The sequence below is a fragment of the Lepisma saccharinum genome, chromosome 12, assembly GCF_977018435.1.
Source record: "Lepisma saccharinum chromosome 12, izLepSacc3.1, whole genome shotgun sequence".
Lineage (NCBI taxonomy): Eukaryota > Metazoa > Arthropoda > Insecta > Zygentoma > Lepismatidae > Lepisma > Lepisma saccharinum.
Genome location: NC_139240.1, coordinates 65,689,881 through 65,704,086, shown reverse-complemented (window position 1 = coordinate 65,704,086; position 14,206 = coordinate 65,689,881). Strand labels below are relative to the sequence as shown.

Genomic DNA, 14,206 nt, shown 5'->3' with positions numbered 1-14,206 from the left:
GTATTTGTGAGACACAATGCATATTTCATACAGTTACAATACTCATATAATACATTATTTGTCAAACAACCAGCATAGTATCAAACTGATGATGCAAGGGATTAACACAATGCTGTATTGGTTGATTCATTTGGTGTTTAAGTCCACTTTATGCACAGCAACTGGACCTGCATTTGAACCACGATGTGCCTCCACCAGGTTTCGAACCTGGGACCCCTTGATTACAAACACCTTTCCTTGCTTTTTTACGAAAAACCTACTTTTTGCGAACTTGCTTTTTTCTAAGATTGGGTTGCACCATACAAAATGAACACATTCTAAATTCACTTTTGAAAATAAAAGAAATTAATATTTTTTTTCCAAGAATGAAGGCTTAAAATCATTATTATGAATTTAAACTTACCAGCAAAGGCTAAAGCTAGCTTATACTCTCCTTTGGCACCCAGATACTGCATATATTCCCACATCGTTGGTAAAATAACAACTGCAATATGAAAATGAAATTACTGTATTACTAACAATGTAATTCTCAAGTACTGGAATTATTAATTTACTCTCTATAGGGTGTCTGATAAGTCACTCCCTAGTTTAAAATTGTAACTTCTTCATTTTTATTACCAGATTATATTATGTTATTATGCTGTCCTTGAATACCGTTACTTCTAAAATTTGTTCAGTGTTCATTTACCAAAGGATATCTCCCTAGTTTTCGACTACCTGCAAATACTACAGAGCATTCCCTGACATTCGCTACGAGACTCGGTGGCAAGTGGAAAGAAAAACCCACGTGTACTTACTGAGGAAAAACTCGATGAGATAGGAGAAAGGTTAGAACAGTCTCCTCGGAAATCTGTTTGCTGCCTCTCACAAGAAACGGGAGTTTCAAAAACCACAGCATTTAGAGCCGCTAAATTCTTAAATTTAAGCCCTACAGTGTGACAATAGTGCATGAACTACAGCCTAGAGATAATGCGAGCCGTGTGAATTTTTGTAACTGGGTTTTACAAAGTGTTGTCGATGGCATTGTGGATCCAAAATTTATTATTTTCACAGATGAAGCATGGTTTCACTTACATGGCCATGTTATAACACAAAACAATAGATATTGGTGTACAGAAAATCCTCATCTCATTCATGAAACTCCTTTACATGATGAGACGGTTGGCATATGGAGCACTATAACTGCACATAGGATTATAGACCCTATATTTTTTTACGATACAATCAATGGTGACAGATACAGAACACAAATACTCACCCCATTTTTTGAACAGTTAACCGATATTGAGTGTCAGAGTGCTTATTTCCAGCAGGATTCAGCAACTGCCCATACAGCAGACGAAACATTGAATTTGATAAAGGAAATTTGAGGACAGTGTGAGGACTAGATGTTTAGTTACGACTAAAAGGGTACAATGAGAAAAAAGTTTCAGAACCACTGGTCTACTGTATATCCGAGATGACAGTACTAGTATTCAGTAAACGAATTGTTGCTAGCAACAAAATTCCTAAATGATAGCATATGGAGGAGAAAAATTATTCTCTACACAATGCACAGTAATTAAATGTGAAAGAGTTTGCTGTACACAGATGCATAGAAATCAAACCATTATCATGCACAATTATTAGTTTGGAATTAAACAGTCAAAACTTGGGGCCTACTTTATGCACAAACAAGCTAATCGAAACTATACTATAGTGTACGTAGGAGACGAACCACAAATTAACTGTTCTGTGTGTTTAAAGATCTTTGCTAATTTTATAGGGGCATTAGAAAATCTCTTGGAACATTGCAAATGATTGTGGAAGTAAGTTTGATGCTTCGAGTAGCTGACTGGAACAAGTAAAAGTTTCACTAAGTATTGTTTACTGGAGAAATTATGATTTGAAAAGTAGCTTAAGTCATAAAGCATTCTTGGTTTATGGTTGTCTCAGACATGAATTTTCACCTGAAGCTCAAATGGGCTTCATGCTTGGGACCAGACATTATCTGATCAGCTGTTCGAATCATTTAGGGACATTATTTTAATGCCAAGAGCTCTAAACCTAACCAAACAGCAAAAGCATTTAGGGCGGGGCCAAAAATGGGAATTTTCCCGAAATGGAATGCTTTACTTTTGTTAAAATGTTGTTGTGTGATTTTTGTTTCTGATTACGACAGTAACGAAACGGAAAAGGAATGTTCCAGATATTCACAAACCAGAATGCCATTCTGGCCCATTTTGACCTCTGATTTATGGACATAAAACCCCTTTGCAGCTCACATCATGTGACAGTATAGAGCAACCACAATGAAAAGAACCTTCGGTAACACTTTACTATACCGGAGACGGATTTCTTCAAATTTACAAGAGAAAGTACTTACGCAAATCATTTTCTGTAGCGTTGTTGATGTTTGGGAATGTAGTTTCGATCCATTTTAATGCGAATGCATGTGGTTTTCTACGAAAATCTATTTCTGACGCGCTATTGCTTTGTCACGGGCTGCTAATTTAATAAATAAACTAATTAACTCAACTAACTCAACTGAGCTGAGCTTAGCAACGCAACAACGAAGAATCTCTCGCCTCACCTGCTGGGCGAATTAAACATTACATGAAATATAATACGGTCAGGATAAGTGCCTAACAGTCGGAGTTACCGAGAATAAACCTACGAGGATTTGATTTTAAATACCTGAAATGACGTTACATAATACTACGGTGTTTCTGAATATACACATATATTAAAGCACAGATAAATACACATTACATCTTGCCCTCTTTCACTCGATCTCACATTCATTCTCTCATTCTATGGCATATTGCGACAATATGACAAATACAAAGGTTAGATTATTTACTACTTTGACCATACTCTTGCTATGTCTTGGCTACATTGCCTTTTACAATTTATCGTTTAGGATTTTAAGTATAAAGTGAATAATTGTTCCTTGTGCGAACCCCTTCTATCTTTTCTGAAGGTATAAATATATTTCATGAACTATCGTTTGCGGCTAACATAAACTCTCATCTTTAACATTGATTACTTCCGCCGGAATACCGATGCCTAGGGATGCCATAGCACTGATTTAAGTTAAGCAATGATTTGATTTACGCAGATTCGCGGTAGATAGTCGTCATCTTTCTCACACACGCACATGGGTGGATCTTACCTTCGCTGCATTCCCTCTGACCTGGGTTGGGTGAAATTGGTCCTACAGTTTTGGAGGCCTCCACGCTCCATTGTTGCACCTCGCGGTTATCCTGGTTGGCGAAAGTGGATCAGTCGGCAGCTCCATCTGGCCTCATCGGATCCTGGCTTCACTCGTTCACTGTCGACTCCATACGACAACTTGCGCAATAATAGGTCAGTTCTTCGCGGTCACTCGTAAGTACAGATACGTGACTTGGGCGATGAGACGAACATACGCGATGAGCCATTCGCGGTTTCACATGGATATCAGATGTTATTAACTTTCACTACTTAGGACGTTGTTTCGGACGATTGACACGGGTGGACGTGTCTGGCGTTATTCTCACATAACCACACGTATGTGCACGGATGCGTTGACGGCAAGGGGGAGTAACGACCCCCTGGTTCTATTCTGCTCTACTCCATGGCTCTGAAACACTCACTCGAGGAAAAACAAATCCAGACCTCGAGTCTGCTTGCAACTCGCAGCTCGGTCGCGCGTAGCTCACACTCCGGTGGCGATTGTAGGCAAACTGTGTAAAACTGTTTCAAATCATCCCTTTTATTCCAGATTTGAACGTAGTGACGCGCTACCCTCTATGATCAGGTGCTTGTTTATTGTTTCTGGTGCTTTGACCGTTGTCCTCCTATCCTGGTCAATGCTTACTCCGGTCCTTAACCTTTGGTAGCAGCCCCTCGCGCAGAGATTAGGCTAACTCTTCCTCCATTGTAGTCAGTCACGAAAAGCAAAGGCATCTCAGTAGGGTAGCTTCTCCCTTTCAATTCAGCGATGAATCTTTAATAATTCATAACTCCCGTAGTTCTGTTCTGATTAGGCTCAAATCTTGGAATCAGTACTTTCATGATGTGGTCTTCCGCTGGTTGAAATCTCATCAAATTCGGTCCATTGGTTTAGAAGTTGCATTTTTCTTGTTATTCCCATAAGAATGCATGTAAATCCGAATTCGGGCGAAAAACGGTGGTTGAGCAAGCTAGTGCTGGCTAAGACAGTTCGCTAGACACCTGTATTCGCGACGGATATTAATAATACCAATTGCAATTAATTCCTACTAACGGGCAATTAGATTAATTACTTGTCACTCAATATTTGACCGTTATAGCTTCTGCTGCCATTTGCTTTCTGCACGAGAGCACAATACGCTCCCGTATTGTCCGTATATGCTAAATTGAACGAAAGGAGTGCTAATGGAACCTAACATAACCTAGTAGGCATACCTCGTCCCCGTGATGGTTCGTGGGGCTATCGTGAATTTTTGGGCTGCCCGTGGAAGGTTTGTGGGAAATAAGGAACAACAGTAAGTACTCGTTATTGTAAGAAATAGACATTGCTTTCGTTAGAAATTCATTATTTCACCTAAAGAAATGTTCCGCAATGCTGAATAGTACGTTAACAATGTAAAAAATTGTGAAATAAATCATTGATAGGTGTCTCCGGTATAGTAAAGTACTACCGAACCTTCAACCAAAAGCCTTCGTTCATCTTCCCTCCATTCGCTGAACATGGAGCCAAGCAAGCCTGCTCCACTCTACATCTCCCCTCCACATGTAAGTACGATTCACAGGACACATGGTTCTGCACAGGTTCTTTTGCCAGTGATCCCACAATAGCAGCATCAATCTGTATTCAAGACAACAGTAAATGAATGGTTGTTCTTAAAAAGATGTGCATATGGAAGGGAAAATGATTCTCAACTGAACATGGAGCCAGCCAGTAATCACTATGCCAGTGAGGTAATAAAGATATGAATATAAATCTAACTACATTAAATGTACATGTGTACAGTCAAATACACTTCTGGGTATTAACGATACCATTGAGAGTCAATGATATTATTACAACCCAGAAGTGTCCATGACTGCACCATGATTAGTTCGAAATTAAAAGAATCAGAACTTGGACCAATGACTGTGTAATGTGGCACAATTCCGATCTCCCAGAAACGTATTTCTTCAAATTTACAGAATAAAGTACTTACGGAACTGAGTTTCTGTAGACTTTAGGAAGTTCGTCGAAGTGTTTTCTCCCTTCGTTCAATTTATCCGGCCGGTGAATCATATATTTTTCGACGTTAATGTATCTCCGATGCACAAAAGCTGTTGCCGCCATTACCTTCCACTACATGAATCAAATGTTTCATGACGTAACCCCTGGTCAGTGTTTCCAACCACATGGTTTTGTAACTATGAATAACAATTTTAAATATGTCTGCCTTACCTAAGCTAACTTAACCTAACCTTGTCGTGCATGGTTCGTGGGGCTATCCGTGCATGGTTCGTGGTACTAGGAATTTTTCGATCAGGAAGGTTGGAAATACTGCATAACCACAGATGATCGACAACCCTAGTCAACCTGTCGCTGCCATATCGCATGTTACCGAAGCAAAAAAACAACAAACAATAATAATTCGATATGTCGAAAAGAGAAAATATTTTCGCTTAAAAAGCAAAATCCCATCTTAAACAATGTTTCGTAATGCAAAATACGTAAGTACGAATGTTAAAAAGGTAAATTTCTCGTATCGGACAAACGGCTGAAATTTGCTAGTTCATTTAATTTGAATATTCGTACTTACGTATTCTGCATTGAAAAACATTGCTGAAGGTGGCATTTCGCTTATTTCATGGAAATAAGCTCTATTTGCGACATATCGAGTAAGTTTTCTTCGTTTCTTTTTGCCTTCGGTAACACGCAAAATGGCGGTCTCAGTTTCACTACCGTACTCGGCATGCAGTGTTTCCACCTCACTGCACCCAAAAATACCTACGTAGCCCCACAAACCATTGACGCATAGCCCCACGAACCATTCATACATAGCCCCACGAACCATTTCCGGTAAGGTTAGGTTAGGTAGGGTCACTATAAGTTACAATAGTGAAAAATTGGTTTCGAAAAAAATATGCGTAGCCCCACACACCATTTTTGCATAGCCCCACGAACCATTGACAAATAGCCCCACAAACCATTTGCGGAAACGCACCGTCTTCAGTTACAAAAACACGTGTTTGGAAACACTGACCGGGATTACGTCATCACACACAGGCTACATCCACCTGGATGCAAGAGCTTTCGTGCATCGGCCACACATTTATATCGAAAAATAGATGATTTACCGGCAAAATTCAATGAACGATGCGAGAAAACACTTCTCCAAACTTCCACAAGTCTAAAGAAACTGCATTCGGTAAGTAATTTCTCCTGTAAATTTGAAGAAATCCGTTTGTCCGATACGAGAAATTTACCACATATTTAATGGCATATATATATATATATAATATTTATTTACATTTATATATAAATGATATGTAATGATACTGGGATATATATATATTGTGTATGTCTGTCTGCTTCTTTCCCCCACCAATCTTCAGTGATTTCGCACCCTGGCACCAATCAATGCCAGTATGTAGTCGTCCTGGGTTCGATACCCGGTGGAGGCACATAGTAGATCAGACCCCGCTTGAAACTGTAGGTCCAGTACCGATTAGCCTTTCTGTGCATAAAGTGGACTTAATACAACAAATAAATCAATCCAGTATGTAGTCACATCAAGAATTTTCCCCAGGGTCCGTCAATTCAGAATTTCATTATCAATTTCAAAGAATGCATGAACTCACACATCTCGTAACAAACCTTCAGCTACATTACACAAGTAGATGATTTTGTCCGTTAAGTGGTCATCTTGAGACCACTTAAAGGTAAAAATGTGTAATTGTAATTTTAAGTAACCTATACTCACCATATCCAACACCACTGAAAAACGTAAATATACAAGCTACAGATACAGTAATGCATTTCTTTCTCTCGAAGTTCATATCAATTTCACTGTATAAATTGTTTCACAAGCTGCGCATTTTCTTTCTTCTTTTTCTTCTTGCGTAAATCCGAATCCCATGATTGATGTCATTACGTTTTATACACTGCTATAAACTCTCTTGGGAAATTTTCAGGCGGGAAATGTTCAAAACTTCCCGTCTTCCCGACACTGTAAACATCTCGAATTCTACTGTCTGTGATTCTACCACTGATTCTGATTCTACACACAATTTCCCCTGAAGACATTGTTTCTGTATTTGTGAAATAAAAAATGTTTTCAAGAAGGTCGGTATTGCTGCTACAACTTATGTCTCGTCGTCTTCTTCTTTCTCTCCCTTTCTTTTTCTTTCCCCTCTTTCTTCGCCTGTTTCATTCTCGTTATTTTCCTGTCTGTCTATTTCTTTTCCTGTTCGTCTGTCTTTCTCTATTTCTTCGCCGGTGTCTTTCTCTCCCTTTCTATTTTTTCCTCTCTCTCTCTCTCTGTGCTTGTTTCATTATTTTATCTTTCCTTCTCATTCTTCTCTTACTTCCTCCCTCTTTCTTGGCCTGTGTTTCTTTCACTTCCTTTCTTTCTTTCTGCTCTCTTTCTATGTTATTTTACCTTCTCTGTGTCTTTACCTCTCCTTCTTTGCCTGTTTCTTTTCTTCGCCTGTTTCATCATCCCCCTTTATTTCCTTTCCTCTTTCTTCTCCTCTCTTTCTATGCATGTTACCCCTCTATTTTTCTTTATCTTTTTGAGTCGCCCGTTCTCTTGTCTTTTTCATCTCATTCTTCAGGGGCGGCGCGTGCCTTTTCAGTCAGGCAGGGCACATTTTTCTTTTGGGTGGGGAGGGGGGGGGGCAAAAAAACCTCTTTAAGGTTTTTGAGGGGAGTTTCTTGATATGGAGTAAGTAAATTGTTCGAACAATTTGGAATAAAATTAACATTCTGATCAAGATATCTCTCCAAAGAGCATTAAATACTCACTACGTAGGAATACGAAAAATCAGCAACATATGGAACAAATTACATAAATAAAAAAAAAACTCGAATACTGACGTCGGAACCCTATACGCTTGCAGTAACTAAACTTTGGGTAGATACTGGAATGATTAGAAAAATGTTACACTGCAGTTTCTCTTCCATTGTCAATGAATTGAAAGGCGTAGATATTAAAGTTTCTACATGATTCAATGTCATATTCACCAAGTATCCACTAATATCAATGACTAACTAGGAAGATGATGCATCGTTAAGTTCAGTTACAACACTTTACATTGGCCATGTACCCCCAAAAAGTTCGTTTATACTTACGAAGATATTCTGCATGTCAAGTTGCTGGAACACAGACACAATTACACAAATAAATAAACACGTACAGTAACTATAAAATCGCGAAAAACTAATTATTTCATAAGCGACCAATACGCACAGACGGAACGCAACGCAAACTCATACACTAACTCAAATCCAAATCCGTATTACAATGGGAAGAAAGGAGGATCTTTTTAAAAATACGAGGGACTAGTTTGTGCAATAAAAAGTGTTGTCAACTTTTCAGGTCGCCGGAACAAGCGCGAAGAAAAGCATTCGAGGGATTTTTTTCTATCTTATTGCTGCAGGCTGGAAGAACGAATGAACTGCCTGCCAAGCGTTGGAAACACTGAACAGGCAAACATGAATGGGCAGGGCACCTCGTTCACTGCCCAGAGACGGCTACGAATTTTGCGCTTTTCCATTGTGAGGGGACCGTCCCTTGCCTATGCTGTAAAGGTTTGGATCAGTCAGTGACGTCACGTCTCTGGGGCAGAGCCGAGATTTTACTCTCTCCAACAGGACGTAGAAATATATTAACCTCGCACAGGGTGCATACCCTGTAAGTCTGGTTGCAGCAACGTAGGGGTTGAGGGAAAAAACAAAAAAATATTTACGCGCATATACCGATCGTCTCTTCAGATGAACTTTTTATGTTAAAAGTGTTGTGGGGCAGTGCCCTAGTTGCCGTTTATGTAGCATCGCCACTGTCATTCTTATTCTTTTCGCCTCTCTTCCCTCGCCTCTTTCTCTCTCGTTCATTCTCTTCTTATGCACGGCCGGAACTTTGATCAGTGGAGTTCTTAGTGAACCAAATTGAAGGGGCGATACTCTGTCGACAAGTAACTTCTTATTTAATTAACAGCCAACGTGATAAGAAATTGTGATATTAGTTTTACACGTTGTGTAGTAGTTCCTCCATTCATATCGGGGGTTAGGCGTAGAGCTGACAACTCTGCACTGTAAAAAGACATGTCAAGAAACAGAAATATAAGGCCATGGATGTTCCCAAGGTAAAATATTCCGGAGGTAAAATAGTCCCCCGTTCGGATCTCCGGGTGGGGACTACTTTGGGAGGTCCCTGGACTAAGGATAAGATCTACGTTAGGAATAAGGATATTAAATTAGGCACCTGGAATGTTCTGAGCCTTTACCGGCCTGGGGCATTTCAGTGTACAGTTAATGAGATAGTCAAGTATAAATTAGATGTAGTAGCTGTCCAGGAAGTTAGGTGGCCAGGAGAAGGGAATTGTAAAACTAAAAATTATACTTTTTTCTATGGTGGTACTGAAAAACATAATTTTGGAACAGGCTTTTTCATAAATAATAGAATTATCTCGGCTCTTAAAACAGTAGAATTTATTAATGATAGGATATCATATGCAGTTTTACAGGGTAGGTGGTGTAAAATTATTTTAATAAACATACATGCACCAACGGAAGATAAAGATGATAATACTAAAGATGATTTTTATACAGAGTTAGAACAGGTCTTTGATAAATTTTCTCAGTATGATATGAAAATTCTGTTAGGTGACTGTAATGCACAGATTGGCAAAGAAGATACATTTAAACCCACGATTGGTAAAGAAAGTCTTCATGAATTAAGTAATGATAATGGTATAAGATTGATTACTTTTGCAACCTCAAAGAATTTAATTGTGAAAAGTACCACTTTTAAACATAAAGATATCCATAAATATACCTGGTCTTCTCCAGATGGTAAAACTCATAATCAGATAGATCATATTCTCATTGATAAGAGAAGGCATACTAGTATAATTGACGTTCGTACACATAGAGGTGCTGACTGTGCCAGTGACCATTATTTAGTAATTGCTAAATTAAGAGAAAGACTCTCAGTGATAAATCATAAGCAACAAAATCTAAAAGTTATAAAATTTGATACAGGAAAGTTTGCTGATGAAAGAATTAAGAAAGATTACCAAATTAAACTGTCAAATAGATTTGAGGTTTTGCAGGATTTAAATGATGATGAAAATATAAATGAAACAGACGTAAATAAGAATTGGGAGCACATACGTAATGCAATAGAATCAGCAGCTAAAGAAAGTATAGGATACCATAAACCAAGAAAAAGTAAGCCATGGTTTGATAATGAATGTCATAATCTAATAGAAATAAGAAATCAGGCTAGACTTAGGTGGTTAAATAACTCGGATGATACAAATCTAAGCAATTATAATAGAATAAAGCGAGAAGTTAACCGCACGTTTAGAAGTAAAAAAAGAGATTACTTGAAAAGCAAAATTAACGAAATTGAAACAAACAGCAAAAATAAAAATATCAGAGATTTATATAAAGGTGTAAATGAATTTAGAAAGGGGTGGCAACCTAAAGTAAACTTGATAAAAGATAAAGACGGTGATTTTCTAGCTGACCCAAGCGATATTCTAAATAGATGGAAGAACTACTTTAATGACCTTTTAAATGTTCATGTAGGAGATAAATCAGAAGTAAATGAAGTACACACAGCAGAACCTTTAGTTCCAGAACCAAACCTGACTGAAGTTAAAGATGCTATTAAGAGGCTAAAGAATAACAAAGCACCTGGCATTGATTTAATACCAGCTGAGTTAATTAAATATGGTGGAAATTCATTAATATGTCAAATTCATAAATTAATTTGTTTAATATGGAATAAAGAAGAAATCCCTCAACAGTGGAAAGAATCCATAATTGTTCCTGTGTTTAAAAAAGGTGATAAAATGAACTGCAATAATTACCGTGGAATTTCTCTACTCTCAACAACATACAAAATATTGTCTAACATTCTTTTAACAAGACTAACCCCATATGCTAATGAAATTATAGGTGATTATCAATGTGGATTTAAACGTAACAGATCAACTACAGATCAAATTTTTCACATCAGACAGACACTTGAAAAAAAGTGGGAATATAATCAAAATGTCCATCAGCTATTCATTGATTTCAAAAAAGCATATGATTCGGTCAAAAGAGATAAATTATATAATATATTAGTAGAGTTTGGAATACCTAAGAAGCTTGTTAGTATGATAAAAATATGCACCAGTGAAACAGAAAGTAAAATTCGTGTGGGTAATAATATGTCTGACAAATTTATAATTCATGATGGGTTAAAACAAGGAGATGCATTATCTCCATTGCTCTTTAATTTTGCCTTAGAATATGCTGTAAGGAAGGTAAAAGAAACTAAAGAAGGACTAAAATTAAATGGTGTGACTCAGTTGTTAGCATATGCAGATGATGTAGACTTACTGGGGGATGATATAAATACGATTAAGAATAATGCTAAAATATTTTTCAAAACTGCTAAAGAGATAGGTTTGGAAGTTAACAAAGATAAAACTAAATATATGCTTACAGGCCGAAACCAAGTGTTAGGTAATAATCAAAATCTAATTATTGATAACAACTCGTTTGAACCAGTTTCCAAATTCAAATACTTAGGAGTAATATTAACAAATGAAAATTATATTAAAGAGGAAATAAAAAGTAGGCTTAATTCAGGAAATGCATGTTACTTCTCTCTTCATAAACTTTTGTCTTCTCGTTTAATATCTAAGAAACTAAAAGTTAAAATATACAAAACCGTAATTTTGCCTGTAGTATTATATGGGTGTGAAACTTGGTCCCTTACATTGAAAGAGGAACATAAATTGAGAGTATTTGAAAATAAGATCCTTAGGAAAATATTTGGACCTAAAAGGGATGAGGAGACAGGTGAGTGGAGAAGGTTACATAATTCAGAACTACATAATTTGTATTCATGTCCAGATATTATTAGAATAATTAAATCAAGAAGACTTAGGTGGGCAGGCCATGTGGCACGAATGGGAGAGGAAAGAGGAGTTTACAGGATTCTTGTTGGGAAACCAGATGGTAAGAGACCTGTAGGAAGGCCAAGACGAAGATGGAGGGACAACGTTGAGATGGACCTAAAGGAAATCGGTAGGGATGGAAGAGAGTATATAGATCTTGCTCAAGATAGGGACAGATGGAAGGCCTGTGTTGCTGCAGCCATGAACCTTCGGGTTTAAGAAGGCTAGAGAGTTAGTTAGTTAGTTAGTTAGTTTTACACGTTAGCAGCACCTATTTCAAGCATAATGAGAGATGGAAGAAATGGAACATTAGCAGTTAACCGTAGCATTTTCTAATTTAACAGAAGGAAATAAGTACAGGTAACTTTGTCACATTTCCAGGAATTTTTAATAACGTGATAATGATTATTTTAATTCCTTCGTATTGTTGAAGAGTTAAAGTATATTTTTTATTTTAGATTTTTAATCCTTATAATTGAATTTCGGCCCGGGCATGGGTGTTCTTTCTGAGTTTTGATTCATCATATGATCATTGATCACTCATCCTCATCTTCGCGATTAGCGAAAAGTGACAGTAAAGAGAAGTAAAATAAACCAATCAAACTCACCGAATAAACCCCTCCAAGCAGGAAAGCCCTCTCTCCATAGAGTTTCTAGATGCTGCATTGCATTACAATGGTGCAGCAGAAGAGACATCCGATGGCCGAATCGCTGTATTGAGTACATAGGGGGTCACGATCCTTACCTGGAAAATGAAAGCCAACCATAAAGTATATATTTCACACATATAATTTCATATCAGTCCCAGTAATATATATTAATTATTGCAAGGGCGTTGTAGGAGCATGATAACTTCAAACTGAAGCAATGTTTTTTGAGGGGGCAATACTGTTATGGGGGAAAATGTGCGTCGTTCGCCCACCCCCCACTGGAAAAATTCCTGCGTTCGTCCATGACTGAGTACCCCAAGGGCCCATGATCAGAAAAAATATATAGCTTCAGTCCTCTCGCAAAAGCCGAAGTCTTGTAGTTAGGGTTGGCAAGGTAATTACTCGTTATGTTTTTACGTAAATTACGCGTAATTGACTTCGCGTAGAAAGCCAGTTTTTTACGCAGATGTAAGAAACTAATTTTCCCTCGTAACCACTTTAATTATATTATATTTTAAACTTTAATTTTCTAACATATTTCAGCACAAAATCGTTATTATTCTTAAGATTGTTTATGCAACCACCTCACACCCTCACTAACAGATTTTTAAAAATAAAACTGTTCTTTCACATATTTTAAAAGAATGAGAAACCTGTCTTGCACTAGTACAGCTGCGGGATCCATGAGTATTACCGTGCAATTGTCCATCACCATGTTCGTGCACTTTATTTGACCCAATAAAAGCTTCAACAATTATAAATACAACTCTAAACAAGCTGTCGACAACTTCTGCATCAGCATACATAAAAATCCATCGCTAAAAAACGCATAGGATGTCAGAGAATAATTAACGAAAATAGTCATGGACAATTTGCCGAGCAATACTAGTGGATCCCACTGTACTTGCATTTATAACATAACATAACGATTAACAACAATTTATTTGGATTGGATTTAAAAGTTTTAGTAACAGCTTCAATTCCTTTTTCATGCGTATTATAGGTTACACTTGCATAGGCTAATTATGATGAGAATGTGAATATGGAAGTTTGTAAAATTCCAATATAAGAGCACATATAAATTTGGAACGAAACATTTTTGAAGCCTTTTTTGTATTCTACCACTGAAAACTGCCATACATAACAATAACCATCGCAAAAATCATGTTTTATTTTTTGTTTGATTCGCGTTTTTTACGTATTTTACCCTTTTTTACGCCTAATTTACGTGTCACGTAGAAAACCTTTCCTAACGCGTAATTGCACAGCCTGCGTTGTAGATATAGTGCAACCACAGGCAACAGAGCCTGAGCAGGCTCGCGAATCCTGTGCATCGTACTCCCGCTGGAGGGGAGGGGCAGATTGGAGCATGCTTCATTATGGCCCGAGCTGAACCGATGAAGGGGAAGGTGCGCGAAGGATTTTGG

At 37.6% G+C, this 14,206-nt stretch overlaps 1 protein-coding gene across 1 annotated transcript in view; it reads right to left on the bottom strand.

Moving 5' to 3' along the window:
* LOC145996182 (uncharacterized) overlaps window positions 1–7,053 on the bottom strand; it is a 30,286-nt gene extending 23,233 nt beyond the window's left edge. The window contains exons 1-2 of the mRNA XM_083132544.1: window positions 6,933–7,053; window positions 404–484 (exon numbers count right to left, since the gene is read on the bottom strand). Coding sequence (XP_082988670.1) covers window positions 404–484; window positions 6,933–7,008 — 157 coding nt within the window. The 5' untranslated portion in view covers window positions 7,009–7,053. The remainder of the gene's footprint in view (window positions 1–403; window positions 485–6,932) is intronic.
* Between the last annotated feature and the right edge of the window lie 7,153 nt (window positions 7,054–14,206).